Below are 21,927 nucleotides of genomic sequence, written 5' to 3' on the forward strand. Positions count from 1 at the left end.
CTCGCCTCCCTCCCCCCTCCCCGCCTACAACCCCCAGCACGCCCCGCGGGCGAGCCGAGAGGGTGGGAGGACGATGTCGGCGGGCGCCATGGCGGGCGCGGTGTCGGTGTCGGAGGTGGCGGTGTGCAACATGGCGTACGGCGGGCGCCTGGACGAGCTGCGCGCCCAGCTGCAGCGCGACAGGGGCCTGGCCACGGCGGCCGACCAGGTCAGCGCGGGTTGCGGGCTCTCCCCCCGCCCCGTGAGGCGGCGGCTCCCGGCAGCCGGCCCCGCTCGGCGCCCCGGGCTGACCGCCGCCCGCTCCCTCCCCACAGGCCGGCCGCACCGCGCTGCACTGGGCCTGCTCGGCCGGGCACGCCGCTGTCGCTGACCTGCTGCTGGGGCTCGGGGTGCCTGTCAGCGAGAAGGACGACGTGAGTGGGGCTGGGAGGGAGCGGGGGTCTGGGGGGGGGAGAGAAATGGGGGTCTGAGGGGAAAAGGGGGGGTCTGAGGGGGAAAGGGGGGGGTCTGAGGGGAAAAGGAGGGGTCTGAGAGAAAAACGGGTGCTGAGGGGAAGGGGGGTGCTGGGGTGAAAGGGAGAGCTGAGGGGAAGGGTAAGGCTGAGGGGAAAAATGGGGGCCCTGAGGGGAATGGAGGATCTGAGAGGAATGGGGGGGGTGCTGAGGAGGGCATTATGTTGTGCCTCATGGTGAGGGACTTACTTTGAAGGCTTCTCACTGCTGTGGGTGGCGTTATAGAGTAGATCCCAAGCTCAGTGATTGCTCGGTTCCAGAGGATGTGGTCTGTTACTGTCCGGGAGAAAATATTTATGTTGTGAAGCATCCTAAAGGTCACCCTTGAAGAAGGAAGCGTTGTCCTGCTAGTTTAATGGGAGGGTGGGATATAGAAGGCATTGCAGAAACTTTTAGATGCCCTTTTCTGCCACTTTTGTTTGTTCTCAAAATATCTCCTTTGGAAAGCAACACCGTTGGGTCTGGAGGGGTGAGGTGCCCCCCAAGGTGCTGTACCTAACAGGAACGGAAGCGATTTCTGCCATTTACCTGCTCGCTGCTGTCAGGTAGTGCTGACATACAAGCAGACCTGAGGTGATACCAATCACATTTAGCTCTGCAGTTATAACACCATGCGCAATTTGATTAGCAAGTAATCTGCTTTGCATTGGGGTTATGTTTTCATTGTGTTTTTTTTTCCCCCTGAAATTCTTGGTTTTAATATTATTTTTTTTTTCTTATCTCTGCAGGCTGGTTGGACTCCCTTGCATATTGCCGCTTCGGCAGGCCGTGATGAAATTGTGAAAGCCCTCCTTGACAAGGGTGCTCACGTAAATGCTGTCAATCAGAACGGCTGTACGCCCCTGCATTATGCAGCCTCCAAAAATAAGCAGGAGGTATGGTTCCCTGTGCTACTGGGGGTGGTGTCGCTCTTGGAAGAGGTATTTAATTAGAGGAACTTTTCTTCTTTCCAACCCCCTGTTTCTTCCCGCATGTTCAGATTGCAATCATGCTTTTAGAGAATGGAGCTGATCCAGATGCAACAGACCACTTTGAATCCACCCCATTACACAGAGCAGCAGCCAAAGGAAACCTAAAAATGATACAGATCCTTCTGCGGCACAAGGCGTCTGTTAATATACAGGACTCGGAAGGGAATACGCCTCTGTAAGTGATCATTTTTTTCATGTTTGTTTTGCTGACAGCATAGTCTCTATGAAATGAAACTCCAGTTCAAATTTTTAAAAACTTCTAGCTGCCTCAGAATAGTCCGTTGCTTCACATCTCTGTGTAATTAAAAAGAATTTGAGAAAATCATAATTAGTGTTTTGCATAAGTGTGTCTGTACCTACATACTTTAATTTGTGTTACTGCGTCTACTTACGAAGTGTGGAACACCTTTTTTAATTGCCTGGAATGCGTTCAGTTGCCACTAGGGGGTACAAAGCATGCTAATAACTTCAAAGTCAGAGGGAACTGGTCGTACAGGCTGGCTTACTCCGTCCTGCCAAGCAGGAGCTGGTTTTGGAAGGTTTTCTTCACCTCTCTAAGGAAAATAAGATGTAATTTATGTACAGCCAGTCCAGTGTTTGGTATTACCTTAGAGAGCAATTGGAATCTGTATGGGTGAAACCTTAACTGTTTTGAAGTTGGTGGCAAAACTCTGCCTTGTCTGCAGTGCAAGAAGGGTTTTGCCCTGAGTAAGAGCAAGCAGTATGTTTTTCTCATACATAAAGCCCAGTCTTATTGTAGAATACATGCATTTATTCTCAAGATATGCTACACAGAAAAAAAAGCTTTTGCTGCATTTGTAGTAACTCTTTACAAATTTAGTTGATCACTTTAAGTTCAACTAGAGATTACCATTTTCCAGTTTCGCTATGGATTATGTGCTCCTTAGCTTTGTTGGCTGCAGAGCCAAACCCAGACCTAAAGAAGTGCCTTAAATTTGTGAAGCCAGTAGCAGGAGGAGCGCTCTTGAGTTGCTTAATGACGAGAGTGACCTGATGGCAGACTTTGAAGTCTGCTTAGGTAGTTGGTTGCGTGTGGTTTTGTTGTTCTAGGGTTTCTCTCCCTTCTGACATTCATGCTGTCATTTTGACAAAGGATAATTATTGCTCTTTATAAGCTTGGACTACTTAAAAGTGGCTGTGGGTTTCTTGTTCTTATTGCAGTCATTTAGCCTGCGATGAAGAGAGAGTGGATGAGGCAAAGCTGCTGGTGTCTCACGGTGCAAGTATTCACATTGAGAACAAAGAAGAGCTGACGCCCCTGAAAGTGGCAAAGGGTGGCCTGGGAGCCATACTTAAAAGAATGGTGGAAGGCTAGTGAGGACTTTGAGCTTGACTCTTCCCTGTTGCACTTGTATTTAAGACTGCAAACTTCATGTTTTCGTAGTTCAACTAGGCTGTCATGTATGAGCATCAGCATGTGGTAATAAAATGTGTTTCTCTAGGTTTGCTTCAAGTGTACTGCCAAAACAGTCATTTGTACTTCTGTCGATTGTACAGATCACTGCTTTTAAAGTATTTTTGTTAACTTGCAGTTTGCTTTCAGTTCACACTATGATCATGTATGTCATTCCTTCTATTTCAGCGTCTAGTTTAGGGTTATTTCTTTCAAACAACAAGACCAAAAGTGCTTTACCTGTTTAAAGTCAATTTTGTCTTGGAAGCGTGTTCAGCATCTTTGTTTTTCTCTTAGCATTTGTGCTTGGGCTTTTTGTTTGTCTTTTTTTGGGTACTGATTTGCTTCCTTCAGATAATTCTAAATTACTCTTTTTCCTTTTGTCAAAGGCAGTTTGCTGAGTTACTTCAATAATTGTACCAGTTTTTACCCTTGTTAGTCTTTTTGAGTGAACTTGTAGTATTTTAAGCTTCTCTCTTACGTATTTTTAGTTTAGTTTTAAATCTAATTCATTTGATGAAGTGCACTGGGCTGCCTGCAGAATGGATGTGCAGCTTGAGTTACCTCTGCAAAGATACTATAATTATATGCTCTGGATACTTCGCTGGGATGTGCTTTGAATCTTTTTTTTTCCTGTTGTTCCTTCCATGGACCTCTCTGTTCTGTTTGACTTGCGTTGTGTAGCACTGACAGTGTTTTATAACAGAAGCCTGAGTTAATCCCTGTTTACTCATAGCAAATCCTGGTATTAAGTTATTAGAAGGTAGACCCAATGAACCTGAGTTGAAAAGTGTTTGTGACTGCAGCACAAATTGAGACACTTTATAATCTACCGTGCTTTGTGTGTTGTTTTTTTTTCCATAATCTTCCCCTGGGTTGATCTGGCAGACTGTTAGTTAAAACTTCATTTCAGTGTTAAAAGTAACGTGATTTTGTGGAGTGAGAACTGCCGCAGCAGTTCCCCAGCAACTGCACCCTCGTGGTGACTGTAACACTTGCTCTTTAACCAGCTGCCTGTGATTTTTCCTGCTGCTATGAATGCTTGTGAAAACTGCAGTTAATGGAAACTCCTCCTAAGTACCCCTCTAAGGACTGAATCGCTGGAAAGCTCCCCACTAGAAGTGTTCTTTTTACTGGGAGGACAGGAACTGTGCTGCCAAGCTGTCGTGTTGAATTTTCTTGAAATAGTTGAGAAACTAAGCATGTTTAGGGGGTGTTGTGCTTTGCATATTTTTTTCAGCAAAGAATAAGGTTATTGCTTTAGGAGTCTCAAAGATTTTCCTGTTCTCTCTGCTTCAGATAAAGATTTAAGGGATAAAGCATGCTTGTAAGGTGACTTCCTGCAGAATTCTTCCAGAGCATATGGGAATAAGGAGAGTGAGCTTCCTTATATGTAGGTTATTAGAAAAACTTCATTCTAGCAGCTTCTGTGATGACTGTATTCATGTAAGGTACTCCTTGGGCAGGGGAGAAGTGGAGCTATTCTCTAAATTGCTTTTTCATGCAAATCTTTGAAGGCTTCCATGCACTTGTCACTACTGCGTTTGTTTCTTACTTTTGTGCTGGTAATCTCTGGTTGAATTGACATGGGGGAGGTTGGGATTTTGTGTTTTGTTTTGTTTGCTTTTTAGTATGATGGGAATTAAATTCAATGTTTTAGTATTCAGCGATAGAACTGAGAGTTCTTACTGCTTAATATAAGTTAATAACTAACATTTGTGGCAGAAATATTTGAGAGGGAAGTATGAAGTTCAACACGTGACCTCCTGTTCTGATGTTGGTAAGATATCTTGTGGCACCGGTGGAATAGCGTTCTCTGTTCTGAACAAATGTTGATGATGAAATTCTGTGAAATAAAGACAATTTCCTAAACAGCAGTCTTTGGTGTTATAAAACTTTATTAAACTTACGTGTAACAAAACCAATATTTCCTAACTAGCTTTTGCGCTTTGGATGAAGAGAGCAAGTCAGCTGAAAGCCTGCCATCCATTACACAGTATGGAAACAGAACATGTTTGTTCTTCAGCTGCAAGGAAATGTTGAAACAGAAGATGACCGTTTTTACAGTTTAACTTGTAGGGATTAAGGTAATGCAATTTATTTTGATAAGCAAGACAGAAACTTAAAACCAAACATAATCTTCACTAAGTACTTTTAAGTCTATCCTAGAAAGCAAAAAGAAGGTTACATTGCACAGAGAGCAGTGGGGAAAACTTGCCTTTACAGTAACCCCTGGCTGTGCAGACCTTACTTGAAGCAGGAACTTGACTGAGTAAATGATGTTTTTTATACATTATGGAGGTGCTGCTGAAAACTTGAATTGAGAAAAGCTGAAGTTAAATTCTGTGGTGGTTCTTGATCTTTGTATAGAGAAAAAGAAGGAAAAAAAAATTAAAAAACCCTGCCACAGCTCTGTAGCTTTTTTAAATCCCCTTCCCTGGAAGATGGTGGCTTGGATGTTGGCTTAATATCTGCTTTCCATGCTAATGATTCTTACTCCCTCAGGAGGACAAAAATGGGCCATGCAGCAAAGACTGTTAAAACATCTGAAGCAAATTGTGAAAAACACTGTGTCCTGCATAGCTCTGCAGGGTTTTTGAGCTACATGCCATGGTTCAGTATCTGATTTGGCTTGTACGTTGCCAAGAGCAGCAGTGGAAAGCTATGAACTGTGTCCCATTCTTTACAATAAACTGTTTTACATGAGAGAATCTTCATACTGAGGACAAACATCTGTCAGAAGGCTTACAAAAATATCTCAGAATGCTAGGAAATTCTGAATAAATGTTTTTGGTATTTTCCTTACCTTCCTCTTCGCCTCCAGCAGTCTGTTCTGCTTTTTTTTGGGGTGGGTTGGTGGTTGTTTTTTTTTTTTTTAATAACAAACTGGTGATTAGAAGTAAGAGAACTTATAAAATGAACAGAACAATTGAATGTATAAAAGCGTTAACATTGAGCAATCTCTGTAGTTTTTTAGCACATGTAAGACCTGGGGTAGTCTAGGAACATTGTCCGTGTTAGCTGTATGATGCAATTACAACTTCACCAGACTAAGCCCCTATTTTAGAAGTTATATAAGAAATAGATGCAGAGAAGCTTCTGAAGTTGAGATTAAGGAAAGATTAAAACCCAGTGACAGTGACCACTTAATGTAGTCCTTCCATATAATAATGAGAGTGCTGTTGCAGACACCTGAAATCTGGAAGAGCGTTGCAGTAAATAAAATGCAATTGGCATATATACAGGAGATTTCTTTGAAAATACGCTATCTCATTTATAATTAATGCAAATAAAGCAGTGTCATGAGGAGCTGTGTATATTCTTCTATGAAGGGCAAGAGTAAAAGAATGCCTAGGAGTGTTGGAGAAGAAATTATTACAAGTTAATGCCACTCTCAGCCAGGTTATAAGCTCCCTTGGACCAACAATGCATTTGAATTTTCTCATTTGGAAACACCTGTGGTGAGAAATGGCACCCAAACAGGAGAAGGCTGTACGTGCTCTTCTCTTGCTGTTACTGACCATGCTTATAAAACTATCAGCGAGAATATAAGAAATTTTCCTTAAGCTTCTACACCTAGACTGCATGGTCAAGAGTTTGCAGATTTTGCTCGGTAAAATTGCCACCTCATTTAACAAAAGACGCCTGCCTAAGAAGAAGCTTGTATACAAGTCATGACTTAATGTTTGCCTTGGATATTTTGGAGAGAGAACAGTGATCCACTGACAGGATGCAGCAGTGTTGGCACTAGTAAGAGTTTGATACTTGTGGTCCAGCATGAGCAGTTTTTAGCTAAAACAATGTTGTAAGAACATTGTAAGTGATCTTTTACTCTGAAATGAAACACTAGGCTGCATGTATCAAAGTCAAATGTTTGAAAGCCACAACACTATGTAGAAAGGACAGTGAATGCAGTTAGCTTAATGATCCAAACTGAATCACAGAATTGTAGGGGTTGGAAGGGACCTCGAAAGATCATTGGGTCCAACCCCCCTGCCAAAGCAGGTTCCTTAGAGCAGGCTGCCCAGGTAAAATGGGCATGTTGATGAGGACTTAATGCCTTATTTGTCAGTAAAGATACTTAGAGCTGTAGGAGCTGGACCTGAAAATTTAAGCTCAGATGTATCCTTCAATCTGTTTTAAAGATGGCTGGTGTATACCAATAACTTTTACAGGCTAGAAACAGTCACCAAAGGAGAAATAGTAGATCTTATAGAAGACTTAAGTGCCAAAACGTCCCAGATCCCCAGGTCAGACAGTTTTCTCTGCAGTGCACAAGACTGGAAGTGGTGTCTCCTTAGGTCAGTGAGTATCTGCCTCATGTAGGTCTTAGGGAGCTGCTGAGGCTGTGTGTCTGGTCCCTGAACCAGCTCTGGAATGCTGATGTCTTGGGAACTCTAAAGTCAGAAGGTTGTGGTTAACAAAGTGTGTCCCATGTTAGGCAGCAACAGGGTAAACGTTTCCAGGACTGTTTTGGTTTTGTAACTTTAAGTGGAATTCAGACACAAGATTTCATTGGTCCAGGTCTTTAAATCTGTTTCTGCGCTCTGATGAAATTGATGAAACGTGTTTTTAGTTCTGAAGTGCAAAATCAGATCCTTTAAACATTGCAGTGTACCGGCCATGATGGTAGTTCTTGGTCCACAGGAGACATGAGGTTGGCCAACACTTCACGGAGAAGGCTTCTGTGGCTCAGAACTGTATGGACACATACAGCATTACTGATAGCTGACAGGAACGTCATATTTTCTTCAATGCTTGACACCATTTTCTAATTAATTTTGTAAAATAGATTGTATAACTGTGGATGGTAGTTTTTTATATTTATTATCTAGTTATAAATACATGTGAAATTTGGTTAACTTAAAGACCCAATCTGCTACTCACAAAGTGCAGGTGTAGCATCCTTTTCAATCTCCAGCCCAATGTTTCCCAAAACAAATGCAGATTTAAGTTTAAGTCCCAATGCTATGTTAATTCAATGACAAATTTGCTTTTTTGTTATTTTTTTTTTCATAATGGGCTCTAAAGCTGACAAGGAAAACTGTTGAAATAAACTCTAGGCTGTTTCTTCTTTTTCCACGTCTTGCTTCTCATCATTTTCAGGTGTTCCAGAGGCTGCTGTTTCATCAACACTGGGGTATTCGTTTGTCGCATTGCTTGATGGAACTGTGGTTGCAGGTATGTTTTCTTCATTCGGTACCTGAACGTACTCTGCATTGGATTGTTTCTGAGCCATTACTCTGCAGGGAGACAGGATGAGGATTGTAATTTCATGTATTGAAATCCCATCTACACTAGAGTCTTTCAAAAGAATGTATCTTCATAGTTTTGTCATCTGAACAGTAACCCCCATATTATTAGGACTGTTACGAGAGCACCTGAGAAGGTACAAAATTGCTGTTAAGACAGAGATTGACAGTGGTGGATAATAAGACTGATCTGCACCACTGGTTTAAGTGATTTTATTAGAAAAAAAGTGGGGTTTAGTATGTTTAAATGCCAGCTCATTAAAGCAGAATGGGAAACTGAGTGTCTGACAGTATCTGAAAAGGGAGAGCAAAATAAACTGGTTGGTGTGAACTTTCAGGGAAACTGCACGCAGATCTGGTGTCCCATTCAAATACATAAAAATAAGGTACAGTCAGAAAAGAGCTGTGAAAAGGCTGACATCTAGAAAAATATTTTTAGTAATAGATATGAATTCCATTTCCCTTATCGAAAAAATAATAAATCAACTCCCAATATTTAAGTACTTTCACATATAAAAAATATCAGATACTAGTGGGTTAATTCAATGTAGTAAGGTTTATTAGGGTCCAAGCACTTAATCGGAAGTTAAAGCTACACCAGTTCAAAGCAGAAATCATGTGCATGAGTGGCCACTGGCCTGGATTAGCAGTAATCCCCATCAGGAAGTTTTAGACCCCTGCTACAGGGCAGCGTCCAGACGACATGACAATCTTTGCTGGCTCAGCTGCGTGTATTAATTTAACGTTTAACATCATGGAGCTGACTGTGTAGCATATGAGATGATACTTACCGTGGAGATTTGGCAATTTAGGAGAGAAATGAGCAACCAAAGTGCAGAGAAAAAGACATTTCCAAAGCAGGATCAAAATGGACATTCTGGGCTCCATTCTTTGCCTAAACCTTAGTGGCTCCAGCCATTTGAGATGCTTTAGAGTATCCCAAGCATGTGTCCCATAGCCCTTTGTCATGTCTAGTAGTCAATTCTCTAAGAGAAACCCTTAGCTGCTATACCTTTTTTGACTTCATCCACCTGCTATTAACAACCACGATAAACTTTTAAATACAAAACACTGTTTTTCCAACCTATATTTTAGGTATTGTTTGGTAGTAGCTGCTTGTAAACATAACGAAGAGGGTAATGATCACCCATATTATAAGTGCAAAAGCCTAAAAGTCACACAAAAGCAAATACTCTCACTTTGGAAGTTTTCTCAAGCCTTGTATTATTTACTCTTCTATAAATGTTTACAGTATTTATGTTTTACTTTAGCTCTAGTTTATCAGCAGTGCTTTACAGAAACAATTGTCTTAAAATCAAGCAAACAAACAAATTCTTACTGCATTTCATTACTTGATGACTTCTTTTTCTTTGCTTTCTTGGTTAAGACCCAGACGACAACACAAATGATAACAGCTGCCACAATTGCTCCAATTAATGCTCCAGCAACAATAGCACTGTCTGAATCTAGAAAGAAAAAAAAAAAAGAGTTTTTAAAAAGTATTAATCCAGCAAAATCCCATAGAAATTTAGTGGAGGATCCTTTACCAGAAAGAAGGCATTCAATTCAAAGACCTAAAAAACTAAGTGTGTTTTTCCAGGAGAGACGCCAAAGATACTCTAGGAAAAAGAGAACCGGGCTTTTATGACCTTTGCTGCCTCCTTTCTTAACAGTTAGCACCCTACTCACAACAAGCCCCATGTTTATGACTGGCTAAGGGAAATAGTGGGTTGTTAACATTGGCAGTAGTTGAAAGCCTTTGCTCTTCAGTCCTTGCAAACAAATTCTGAAATTGAGGTTGCCTTTATCTCTGTTGCTCAGCTGCATGATCTGATTGTGAACCCTAAAAACCTATTTCCACTTCAGCACAGCTGCTAGCTCTGACCTGCCATTTTCATTTTATAGACCACTGAGTAATTGAGTACTCATTTCAGGGACATATCTCGTGATTGCTTATACAATATACACTTGGCTCTTGTTAAATGTTACTGTTTACATGAAAAATCTGCAAACAGGCATGGTTGACTACTGCCTGTATTTCCCCAAAAAAAATCTGTTTTAAAGATATTACAGCATTTTTCTTCAAAGAGTATGTCATAGATCATATACGGGGTTATTTTCACTTACGCATTGAAGTTAGGTCAAGCTCACAGGTACTGTTCCCCATGACATTGCTGGCTATACAGCGGTAATATCCTGTTTCAAAGGTAGTGAGGTTGCCAATGTACAGAATGCCAGTGGTTGGATCTGTGGCAAACAGAGAACAGGTACAGATTAACATTCGTATACTTTAGAGGGAAATGGTTTTCTTTAGTTGGTATTACTGAGAGCTTTTAAGAGAAGAAAAACAGTACAAGCTAAAGGGTTTTCCCATTATTCTTTCATTCTTTATACATATATTATTTAAATCCAAAACATTTACCTTCTTTGACAATTACTACAGTGGATTCTGTAGGAACATATTAGAAGATGAGTAGTATGCCCATACTCTGTAAGTAAGTCTGTCTAATGTTTCACCAGCACTGATACTATTGTCAATGTAATTTCATAAATGAAAAGCTAACAGGTACTGAAGATGTTCAGGATGGATTTCTTAGCAACTGAATGACAAATTGCCTTAATTTGAATGTAAGTTCACTCAAAATTCCAAAGGAAGAGAGATGTAAAGGTATGAACATTTCTCCCATTTTAACATTGTTTAAATATAAAGTAACAGTTGGTATAGACAAGACTTTAATGTGCCACACAGTTTTTGTTAAAACAAACAAACAAAAAAAGTTTTTAAAAAATAAGAAAAAATAGCTCTTTGTAACAGTCAATTTGAGTGTGTAAAAATATGAATTTGTGATACTGAACATCAGAAGAGGAGGGTAAGATTTAACTGCCCTATGTGAAGCAAAGTGTTTGAAATCCGAGCTGGTACTACGGCACTCCAGCTCTTGAGCACAGTATGGCAGTCCTGTAGTTACGTACTGAATTGCTCAGTCACAGGCGTGAGGGTATTGTCGTCTACTTTGTACCAGTGGTAGGTAGGGTGAGGCAATCCCTCTTCACATTTGCATAAGAGGTAGATTAGATGGCCTTTCTCTGGTGTTCCTTCTATTTTGCAGAAAGGCTTTGATGGTTTGACTGTAAAAGAACAAGAACAGACACATGAGTTCACACCCAGGGCTGCAAGCTTCCACATCGAGGTCTATTTCTGTGCTGCTGTAGTAAAGAATAAAACCACAGTTACAGATTTCTGTCCAAGAGCATAGTCTTGTTTATGCATCTGACCAAAAGCTCTCCTGTAAAGACTTCAGTAATACTAAATATATACATGTGGCCTAGGATACATTTTTATTATCTTTTCTTCCTTTGCATGCTAAATAAATACTATTACGGGGATGGTGAGATGTTAGGCATTGATGACAACTATCAATTACTTATACTAGACCAGTCACTATTCATTCTCTACCATTTTCTGCCACATAACAACATCTTTCCTTCAGGGCATTGGAGCTTTTCCACATAAAAAGAGAGGGTCAAGGCCTGATTCTTCAGTATCTTGCAGTTGTGGAATAAATAAATCAACTATAGTTATGTGGAGAAAAGAAAAAAATCAAACAGTTTTGATAGTTTCCTCACTTTGTACACTGAAGATTTTGCTTCTGCTTACAGCTATTATTTTTCATTTCCTATGTCTAGGCATGCTGTTGTGGTTCTTTGGAGTACCATCACTGGAACTATACTGGCAATGAACACAGCCAAATTTTATGTGCATAAGTGAGTTTTCATGGGAAAAGTACAGTCTCTTCCCTTAACTGCTCCAAGATTTACTCTTTGGGAGATTTTAGATGAGAATTAGTAATTGTACTGTGAAAATGTGACTTTCAGGAAATAAATTTACATGTGTCTTTGTCCTATACGTGGCAGACAGGCAACTGATACTGCAATCTCTTTCATAAGGGTTTGATTCGTACCTCTGACCAGGTATGAGTTCTCAGTACAAAAGCAATGGTTAGATGGGGTTAGTACAAACTTTTGACTTACTAGGAAGTAAATGTCATTCTGCTCTTTTTTCCTCCTTTCTGAAATTTTGGTCTTTGCTGGGCCTGGGTTATGCTTAAAAGTAATGGCTTCACAGAGAAGTTGTCATTTACAATTAGAAGGGCTTTTTATTTTAATCAAACAGTATCATTCTTTTTCCAACACGAACAATCTAGTGAACTCGGATAATTCCAGCTACCTGCTTAAAACAGGTAGTTTTTCGAGACCACAAAGTGAATCTGAAGGCCTCTCGTGGAACCATGAGATTTTACTGTAGGTCAAGGAAGTGTAGCTCCTGAGTGGTATCAGGGCAGGTCTGCTTTGTCTGGAAGCTAGATGGCACCACAAGCTCTGCCTACCTTCAAAGCCCATGGAGAAAAGCTCCGCATCAGTACACAAGTGAGCCCTTCTTTCTGCATCACAGGCCTTGTTCATCACAGCCCCGTCATTCCCTCTGCTGCTGCATATTTTGAGGCGTGAATTCATTTTTTTTGTAATAGGGCAGGAAAACTACAATACAGCAGTACAGAGGAAAGGCACTTACCCAGCACATTGACAATCACTGATTTTTGGCTCTGGCCAGCATCATTCAGTGGGCTGAAAACTTCGCAGGTGTAGGAACCAGTGTCAGAGGGCTGCATGTTGGAGATTGTTATCGATGCATTCCCTGGACCTGTTGCAGCTGTGATCCTGTTCTTAAACTCTCCATAGGAGTAAGACTGTCCTCCTGAATAATAATAGATCTGTGGTAGAAAATCCATTGTTAGTTTCAAAACAAGAACACACTGCCACTTTGTTTGCTACTCGTAACTGGATTATGGTTGATTTTTGATTAAGTGAAGCAAGGTCACCCCCTTTCTTGCACCTTTCCCCAAGAAAACAGAGATAAACATGTGGTACATTTGCATATATATTTCTAATGGTTCTTAGATGACAAACTTTTCAGGACAGGGATTTTTTTAGTTGTGTAAATGGACAGTAGCTATTTTTTGTAGGTCCTTCAGTCACAGACTTAAGATCATTGACCATCGTATGACAAATCTGTGTACAAATGCTAAGTTATGTGCAATTAATAGTGGCACTGATTGAAGCACTGATCATTTGTGATATTAATACGGAGCTTAGTAGAAGATTATGACAGGAATGGACTTGTCATTGCAAAAAGGGGGTGGCTGCAGAGCTTTCCAAATATAGAAGCTAGCAAACAGAGAACTGAAGTGAATCCACATGACACAGGTCTAAGCAAACAAGGTGCCTGATCTGTTTGCAGTGAATCTGGAAGCAATAATAGTGCAGTACAAGAACACCAGCAGAATCATCACACGTGCAGTTAGAGCAACTATGCTGTTCTTGTTTGTGTAATCAAGATCAGAGTCAGTGTCATGAACTATCTTGTTCTTTTTTCTTTTTTTTTTTTTTTTGAGTTTATAGCATAGATGGAAGTCAAGAACAGCTGTTGGCTTCAGTGCTTGAAGTCGTACCTATTTGGGATCAAGAAGTTCCGCTTTTACTATACAGTAGTAAACTTTTGCAGAATTAAAGGCATGGTAAGCAAAAATGTATCTAAGGAATGCAGCATTTAAATTAAAATTAGCTATTTAACATTGACGGATTTCACTGATTTCAGCAGCATGAATTGTACTTAAGAGCACTCTGGGAACAGAGTTGGCCTCATAAGCTTATAAGCCCAAACTCGTCGACTGAACAGAGGGATAAATTGTGTTCATTATGGAGACTGGTTGGTAGTTTGAGACTTGGGCCATGAGCTGTGATACTTCATCTGCTTTGGGGTGAATATAATAGTTCTCAAGGAGTACGTGCAATCTGTCCTGTCTAACTCTGCTGGGAAATCTAGATCTGAAAGAACAAAGCTAATGTGAAAGACTATGGAACGTTAATTACTTCTCTCAGATGTTACTAATAGTATTATATATAAGTGGTAGTGCTTGGGATAAGCAGTATGCTCCCCAGTGCACAAACGCCATTTTCTAGGCAAATGGAGTGGCTGCAGCACAATCCATAAACCATTTTCTCACACTGACGAGTGGTAACCATACAGGATTACAGGTTGGCACCCAAATGGATCTAACATTTGTCCCGCTGACAGTATTCTGGAATCAGCACTGTAAATGTATTTATGGAAGTTGGACCCGACAACATATTTTTAATGGAAATAGTTGGAAAATGCTTGTGGGAAAAAGTTTCACAGACTGGTGTAAAATGCCATTCATGCTTGACTAATATCAAAAGTTCTTTTTTCTCAAAGCTTCCTGCCTGTGGGGACACTGCAAAACCCCAGGCAAGGAGTATAATTTGCTTTACCTTGCAGATCAACTGATTGCCTTTTGAATTAAGAATATTTATTCTTAATTCTATTTATCCACCCTGATACAGTGTTGACTGAAATCTTTAAGCAATGTTATCTCAAAACCTTTATTAGCTTAAGGCAAGCTACACCCCAAAACTGCCTGAACATAGCTGGTGTATGCAGTGATAAAGCTTTGAAATGAAGGTCAAAACGCAAGGCTGCACAGCACCAGCAGCCTCGGTACTGCAGCTTGGCCCCCTCTCAAGTGCAGTTTTGTCTGCTTTCCAGCCAGACTTGATCTGTCCCTGCCCCAGGATTGCAAACACCAGGTACAATTGAGGCAGGGCTCTGAGTACCAGAGCTACTGCGTGCTTTGCCAGCACGTGGGAAACTGGTGTTGCAGCGGGGAAGGATAACAGCTTTAATGTTAGCACAGCGTGGGCTTTGTTAGCAGTCTGCAAGACTGTTGGAGAGACTCTCCAGCTTCCATTTTTTCCATGCAAGCCCATCAGGTTTAAAAGCGGCTTTATGCTTTGCTAATATAAAACTGATATGCCTGTAATTAAAAAAAGCTATTGGCCACAATTCTTTCATTTTCTACTTATCATAGTACAAGCAACAACAGAATGTCATACACTGCTCAATTCATGACTTTGAAGTTACAAAACCTGTGAATTCTGACCTCAGGCATCTCTTAAACAGATATTCTTCTATAGATCCCAGCAGTGATGGATTTGTGCCTCCTCTCAGTCGGTAGTGTGATGGTCATTTGAGTAGGGTAAGGGCAGGAGCTTCCATCAGCTTCATACTAGTGTGAAATTCAGTTGCACAATGTCTTGTATGAGGTAGTGCCTGATTTGCAGCAGCGTGAGAGGAGAGACAGGTCCACTGTATCCTTTCATAGGGCTTCACTATTGAAAAAAGGTCTAAATTCTCTTCAGCCTACCTCAGAGTCATTTGGGATTTATGCCTGCTGTGTACCAGCTCAGCTACAGCACATGTTCCTGGGAAACAAGTCTGGCACTGCAAGTTGTAAATGCAGTCAGAGCATGCCAGTAAACAACACAGAGGAGCAAGTGCTCCCTGTGAGCATGGTTTAATTCATCTGATGTCAGGGTGAATTACGCATCTAAGCCCTCATACTCACTGCATACCTCACTGCAAAATTAATCCTCAGCGCTCTTTCTTCCTTTCTGAATGGACACAGAGGAAATATTTTGTGTACACTGTTAAATCTGAGGCAGGTGTCAGCACAGCAGAGAATATTTCTTCTCTTCGTGGATTTAAACCGAATCTTTTAGTATTTTTGTTGTTGTTTGAACTATGAATATATAAACACAGTTGAACAGCTTAAGGAAATGCACTCGGTTCCCCTGCAGGCTCCTGTCCTTTCTCTCTTTTGCTCCTGTATGATGCTTATCTCGCTAGCTGTGGAGTTCATTGCCTGAAGGAAGGTGGTAAACACCAAAAAGGCTGAGTAATGTTGTGATTAATTACCGAGTGTATATCTTGTCCCAGAGGTATGATTGGATTGTGTACACAGGAAATTTCATTTAAGAGGAACATGTTTCAGTTAATTGGCTGCGAATTTGTAGCCCGTTTGAAACAATACACTCAAAATTAATATTTTAAACCCTTGTATAAAAAGTTTATATATTGTCCTTGAAAAGATCATGTTTATGCCTTTCAAAAAACTGATAAGAAAATATTTGCAAAAATGTATCTATTCCATTTCAGAAGTCAAAAACTTGTTTTCTGTTGAAGATAAAGCTTTTTTTTTTTTTTTTGGCAACTGACAGCTGATATCCCTTCCCACAAGTATGCATCTCATTGACATTTCTTTCTGTTTTACCTAAAATGTCCTTAAAATGTCTACATGGGAAAAAGTATAAATGTAGTCAATGGCAGTCCTTTGCCAGAGGCCTTTTTAAATTAGCGTGATAAATATGTTTAAAGTCCAGTATCTTGAATGTAAAAAGTACCCAAGAAATCTGCTGTGTTCTCTGTAAAAATAAGCACTTAATGTCCTCAAGCAAACCATGAGCAGCTCTAGTGAAGTCGATGATTTACCAGTGGAAAAACAATACTGTGGATGTAGTAATGGTTGCTACTTCTAATTACCAGCTAGTTTGCTCATGCGAGTTTTTATATAATGATGCCTTTTCACATTTCAAGGGAGCAGCTGCCTCGGATGACTAATCAAATAACTGACAAAAAAAAAAGAAAATGTGAGATTATCACTCCTAAAAATGCTGTCCCTAATAACTCCACAATCTGAAACAGCAGTTTCTGCAAAACAGCTAAAAGCTGTCCAGAAAGTCTCTCCTTGGTCTTGGAAAGGATTGCAGTTTGTTCTTTAACTTGTGGGCCAGGGTTTGCTTAACGCCCAGCGGTGTCAGCAGTCATCCCTCCTGTCTTTCTAAGGCAATGGCATGGTTAGTCTGTGTTTCCAGAGTCACAGTGTACGCTACAACCAAGAGGATTTGGTGTCATAGAGCTCCAAGGCAGTTGAACTATTTGTGTACCTGTTCAGGAAATACGTATTACAAACAGGACAGGGAAGGAAGTGGGAATGGTCATGCTAGTTTGGAAGAAAATCTTGGTAACCTCAATGCTGGAGGCAAGGTCATTTGTGTCGTGAATTCAGAAGGATTTGGTACATGAAATCACACATCCTTTTCTACCTTCACCTGACTTGTGGGCAGGTTGTTCCCCTTCTTGTGTGATGGTGAGGAAAGTGCTCACCTGAAGAGGAAGCAGTTGGCAAAGCTGCGTTGAGGGTTTTCGATGGCTGCCGGATGTCTGGCAGAAAAGGAGAAACCCACCTACAGGTTTGTTTATACAGCGTCTCCCATACAGCAATCTTGTTCCTTGGGGAGTAGAGGACACGTGTGAAAAAGCAGGCAGAAAATTAGAAGAAACGTGCCTCCATCTGCTTCCTTTCCCTTCTTGGGGCCAGACAAATAAATGCTAGAATTAGTGTAAATGTGTGTCTTTCAAATGGCTTTGGATGGACTCAGTCCAGGTCAGTGTTCCTCCCATCTCCTGGTGCCATCACACCACATTGCTGTATTGCCTAGTGCATCTGGGTGTCAAACTTGTAAAAACAGACGTACTTGAAGATGCGTTACAAAACGTCCCACTTAATCCGCACAGTAGCCTTGATTTCCTGACTGTGAGGCAGAACGAGGACATGGCTTCCTGTCTAATACTCGTCTTCCCTCCCCAAGCCCATCTCGCTTTCTCCCACCAGCAGATGCAAAGCTGGAGCATCCTGTCCGATGAAGTTTCTCTAGGCTGATGTATGCGTGTTGTTCTATCATTTTCTCTGTCATTTTCTCAGGCTACCATAAAAAGAACTGTTGAATTCTCTTTCTCACCGATAAGTGCAAAGGGAGATATTAACAACTTTAGCAGATAGATATCATCATCTCTTTCTGAATTCTGAGTACAGACAGAATTTATAAAATAACAAGGGAAAAAATGTATTCATCTTTCCCTTAAGCATTTTACCATCTAATTAGAGAGCAAATGCTGCACTCTCCAAGTGTTAATTAAAGCCCAAGGCGCAGATTCTGAACTTGCTAGATAAGCAGGCAAAAGCTCACATGTGCATTGGTTTCGTTGATGTGTGCCGTGTGACTGAGCCTGGCCCCAAATGCATTGGCTCATCCACAGCTGCTTTTTACACATTTTTAGTGAAACTTTGATCTGCCAGACTGCAGCAGGGATATTCTGCCCTACATTACTGGGATTTTTGTCATGGGTAACCGAGGATGACTGGAAGCCTCTTGTTACAATTGCACGTTGGAAGAAGAAAGGTATGGAGTCAGAAGCCTTTAGAGATTTAATCATTCAGCAGCTTTAACTGGCGCAAAATGCTTTGGAGGATCATCTCTTTCATGTTCTCACAGTGTCATTCTTGTGGCTGAACTATTAGTGAGTAATTTCTACGGCGTATCAAGCACAAACATGCTTTCTCAGTGCCTTTGGCAGTTATCAGACCTCAATTTGCTTTGGGTTGCACCCTGTACCTCACGGTGAGTCAGGAATCCCACTCAAAGAGGGTTTGGAAGGGATTCTGGCTGGGACACCGGCCAGCTGATGGCTGAGAGGAGGCTGGTTCAGCAGGCAGCTTTGTGTTCCTCTGTACGTCACAGCCCAAAATGTCATGTTCTAGAGGGGGGATCGAGGAGGAACATTTTTTCTCTCTGTAAATATCTAGCCCCAAATCTGGGCTATTCAGACTTGCTCACATTCGGCCCAGACGCTCCTGGTGTGTGGACGTGCTATTCAGATACTCTTTGGGCAGAATATTCTCAAAGGATCAGGTACTAGTTCAGCCACTTGAATAGCTGTGGGAAAAAAGCAACAGCTACTTCCACAATAATTCTGATAGAGGAAAATGCAGTAAAAATTAGCATGAGGTAAAAATTCTGAGTGATGCATCTGATTGAGCTCATCTCAATCATGTGTCGGTGTTAGGATTTTAACCCAGAACATAATTACAATTTTTGTAGCAGTATAAATCTAGCAGAAGCTATTTAGCTCTTTTTATGTTGTTGTTAAGATTGTGGGTTGTTTTTGTTTTGTTTTGTTTTGTTTTGTTTTTTTCTTACCTTGTATCTCCAGCTACATCTTCCCCGTGCATCTGTCACATACACCATCTTTTGACAATGACTGACTGACTTTTCATCCATACTCAGAATACCGTGACACGGGGAGTGCTGTATTTGAGTAAAAATGGGCTGGTCTGAGAGTTAAATGAGACTGGAAATGTGCCCCCAAAGTCCAAGAGCCTGTTCTCTACACAACTCCCCTGAAGGCAGTGTTGCTGTTCACAAGGGCAGGGTGCCTCATGCTCAGCACATTTTGCAGATGTCTTAAGCCCTGAGTAACAGAGTAGGATGCAATACCATCTTAGTGCTGAGTTCTACCTAAAATTAGGCAAACTAAGTCTCCTATTGGCTCCAAACACGTAAGTTACAACCTGATCTTTTTCTACTTGTCTCCACTTTCCTTTTTGCTCTGTTGTCTGCATAAGCATGCCAGTTTATTTGACCTTCTCTCTGCAGACTGTCACCCCAGCACCACTGATAACCACAGGCAGCCAACAGCAACCCCAGTGACATCCAGGAATTGCTCTGACTGCATTGACACTGACAGCAGGGTCTGTCTTCCCGTCACTGGAGGTATTGTCTTTGCTTTCTGCCATTAAATGAAGCTATGTTTTTTGGTGCCTGCAGGGTCATTGAAGTGTTAGATAAGACTTGGTTTTAAAAACATCACCCTTAAGCAAAACAAAATGCTCATGTATTAGAGAGGCCACTTTCAGTAAGTTTTCTGTAGTGCTCCAGGCAGTGCTTTGCAGAGGCTTGTCTTCACTCGGGGGCTGGAATGGGCTGCTCTGCTCCGAGCCAGCGTCCCCTGCAGCACTGACAGCCCCTGCAGCACACAGCCTCAGGCATCTGTGGCTGGAAGCATGTGTGGTGGGCTCTCAGGACCTCATCTTGCCCCTTGCTGCTAAATGACACGTCCTTGGTAGTACAGATAGGAGAAAAATGCAGAGCTCCCTCAGGATGAAAGCCAATATACAGAACAAATGGAAGATACCATTGCTACAGGCTGCTACATTCCTTCCCTCACTATCGTCCATCAGCAGTTTTGCCAAAGCAGTGTTGATGTCATCATTTGCAAGTATTTCAAGTTAGCTTTTTTTTAAGACAATGATTCCATGAGAGGCGTATCAATAATTCACCCAGCATCTCTTACAAACAACAGTCATTCCTTTCCCTTACTCCTCTAGTTAACTCAAAATTTCCATCAATAATACTGCAGCGAGCATATCTTGGGTAGCCATGCAGTGTCTCTGACAATTTCACTTGCTTTAACTGTGGGTGGCCTGGGCTGGAGGCTCGAGATGTGGTGCTGGTTGGGTTCAGGACTTGGATTTAGGCTTGCCAGGCTGCAGCCTCGCCTGTGCAGAGTCAACAGAAAGCTTCAGTCTTTCAAACATTTATTTAGGTGCTTTATACTGAGGTCAGCCGAGTGACTCAGAGCACAGATGTAGATCTTAGCAGGAGCTGTGACTCTACCTTAGGAAGCAGGCCAGGCTGTGATATATTCTGTTACCCTGGGTGAGCTGAATAAGTAGTTTTTGCCTCAGTTTGTCTATAGGTAAAGTACAGAGAGTTGGGTAGTTGGAAATTTCTCAAGATCCTTGGCTGGGAGCAGCTATTTAAAAATAAAATTCATCATTAAAAAGACATATTGCAAGGGGGAAAAAGGCAAAAAAAAAAAAGTAAAAATACACATAACTTCCCATTTTCCATTAGTTGACATTTACAATATTTAGTTCAAATGAAGCGAATTATTTCCACTGGTGGAACTTCTCAGGATAAGAGCAAAATTAGGCTCCAATTAGAGAAAAGTTTTATATTCCTACACTACATATATCTGCACTGTCTTCAAACTAGCCCAGCGAACACCTGCCATTCCCCTGTTTGCTGCCTTCCTTCTCATCGCAGTGTCTGCAAGCAGCCGGCTGTTTGCGGTATCTCCTCCCCGCCCGTGTAACTGCCATGGCTTTTAGCTGCTGAGCACCTGCGCCAGCATTGTGGCAAAGGGGAACAGGATATGAAAACACCACAACAAACAGCGAAGCACACCAGCTAGCTTCACAAAGCAAGCGCTGGGAAGCATTGGGTCTGTGCATTGATGAACAGCATTGCCTAAGCTTGAAGCAAGGTAAAATCTGTGGCTGAATACTCCGGGGTGTTAAATTAACACTGGCACCAGTCCTCACACTGATCTTATTGGTTTCCCTCGAAACAGAACTGCGGCTGAGCTTACGTATCTCAGAACACTGCAAAATCTGTAAAATGACGGTATAAAATATTAACGTTCTTTTTAAAAGGACACCTATGGCCTCCATACTTAATATATATAATGTCCTAAAATCTAATAATGTAAGGCTCACCGTCATTAATTTTAAAAGCCAAAAGAATCTTAATGACCTAAATTTGCCTTAATTAATTCTAACATTCTACAGTGTTAGCTTTATTATTTGCTGCCACTGCAGAGAGAAATGGCCATATTACCAGTTATGTAAATACACATTATTTATTAGGATGCAGATTTCATTATGTTTGTTACGGAGAATATCCCCCTATTAATTCTTTTTATACTAGCCACATGAATAACAGGGTCCTCAAGGCAGCTAGCACTTAGTGAAGTGTTGGGAATATTTAGGATTGTAGCAGGTGAGATAACAAGTATTTTCTGTAGCTTTTTGAAAAATTGTAAGTCTCCTATCTTTAAAATGTTTGGCAGACATTTTCTACTCTAAAAAAATGGAAGCTGAAAATGTATCCATTTAATTGTTGAAAAAATGGCAAATTTTAATAACAGTATAATTTTAATAAAATTTTCTGGAGGAAAT

At 41.2% G+C, this 21,927-nt stretch overlaps 3 protein-coding genes across 4 annotated transcripts in view; 2 read left to right on the top strand and 1 right to left on the bottom strand.

Moving 5' to 3' along the window:
* Positions 1 to 32: 32 nt before the first annotated feature.
* On the top strand, positions 33 to 4,774 carry PSMD10 (proteasome 26S subunit, non-ATPase 10). Its single transcript, XM_080553570.1, has 5 exons — positions 33 to 208; positions 315 to 413; positions 1,241 to 1,387; positions 1,492 to 1,658; positions 2,666 to 4,774. Exons 1-5 carry the CDS (start codon positions 74 to 76, stop codon positions 2,817 to 2,819), a joined length of 702 nt encoding a protein of 233 aa, XP_080409696.1. The 5' UTR covers positions 33 to 73; the 3' UTR covers positions 2,820 to 4,774.
* Positions 3,433 to 21,927, bottom strand: part of VSIG1 (V-set and immunoglobulin domain containing 1) — a 28,275-nt gene continuing 9,780 nt past the window's right edge. Inside the window, exons 3-7 of one of the 2 annotated variants that reach the window (XM_080553567.1) lie at positions 12,723 to 12,921; positions 11,123 to 11,278; positions 10,277 to 10,396; positions 9,489 to 9,615; positions 3,433 to 8,140 (exon numbers count right to left, since the gene is read on the bottom strand). In XM_080553567.1, the coding sequence (XP_080409693.1) occupies positions 7,957 to 8,140; positions 9,489 to 9,615; positions 10,277 to 10,396; positions 11,123 to 11,278; positions 12,723 to 12,921 (786 nt within the window). In that variant the 3' untranslated portion in view covers positions 3,433 to 7,956. The remainder of the gene's footprint in view (positions 8,141 to 9,488; positions 9,616 to 10,276; positions 10,397 to 11,122; positions 11,279 to 12,722; positions 12,922 to 21,927) is intronic. The other variant, XM_080553568.1, reaches the window with a different exon arrangement.
* The window catches only part of LOC308176990 (synaptotagmin-like protein 2), a 72,098-nt gene continuing 55,094 nt past the window's right edge, over positions 4,924 to 21,927 (top strand). Inside the window, exons 1-3 of the mRNA XM_080553530.1 lie at positions 4,924 to 4,984; positions 8,004 to 8,078; positions 19,562 to 19,678. The gene's annotated coding sequence lies outside the window, so the exon portion shown is untranslated. The remainder of the gene's footprint in view (positions 4,985 to 8,003; positions 8,079 to 19,561; positions 19,679 to 21,927) is intronic.

Source organism: Anser brachyrhynchus (genome assembly GCF_964034855.1).
Source record: "Anser brachyrhynchus genome assembly, chromosome: 13".
In the NCBI taxonomy this organism is placed as follows: Eukaryota; Metazoa; Chordata; class Aves; order Anseriformes; family Anatidae; genus Anser; species Anser brachyrhynchus.

Bases quoted from the DNA above. Each gene is read 5' to 3' on its own strand.
- PSMD10 (XM_080553570.1), top strand. From the start codon at position 74: ATGTCGGCGGGCGCCATGGCGGGCGCGGTGTCGGTGTCGGAGGTGGCG. The intron at 414-1,240 runs GTGAGTGGGGCT...TTATCTCTGCAG, and splicing joins CTGTCAGCGAGAAGGACGAC to GCTGGTTGGACTCCCTTGCA. The intron at 1,659-2,665 runs GTAAGTGATCAT...TTCTTATTGCAG, and splicing joins TCGGAAGGGAATACGCCTCT to TCATTTAGCCTGCGATGAAG.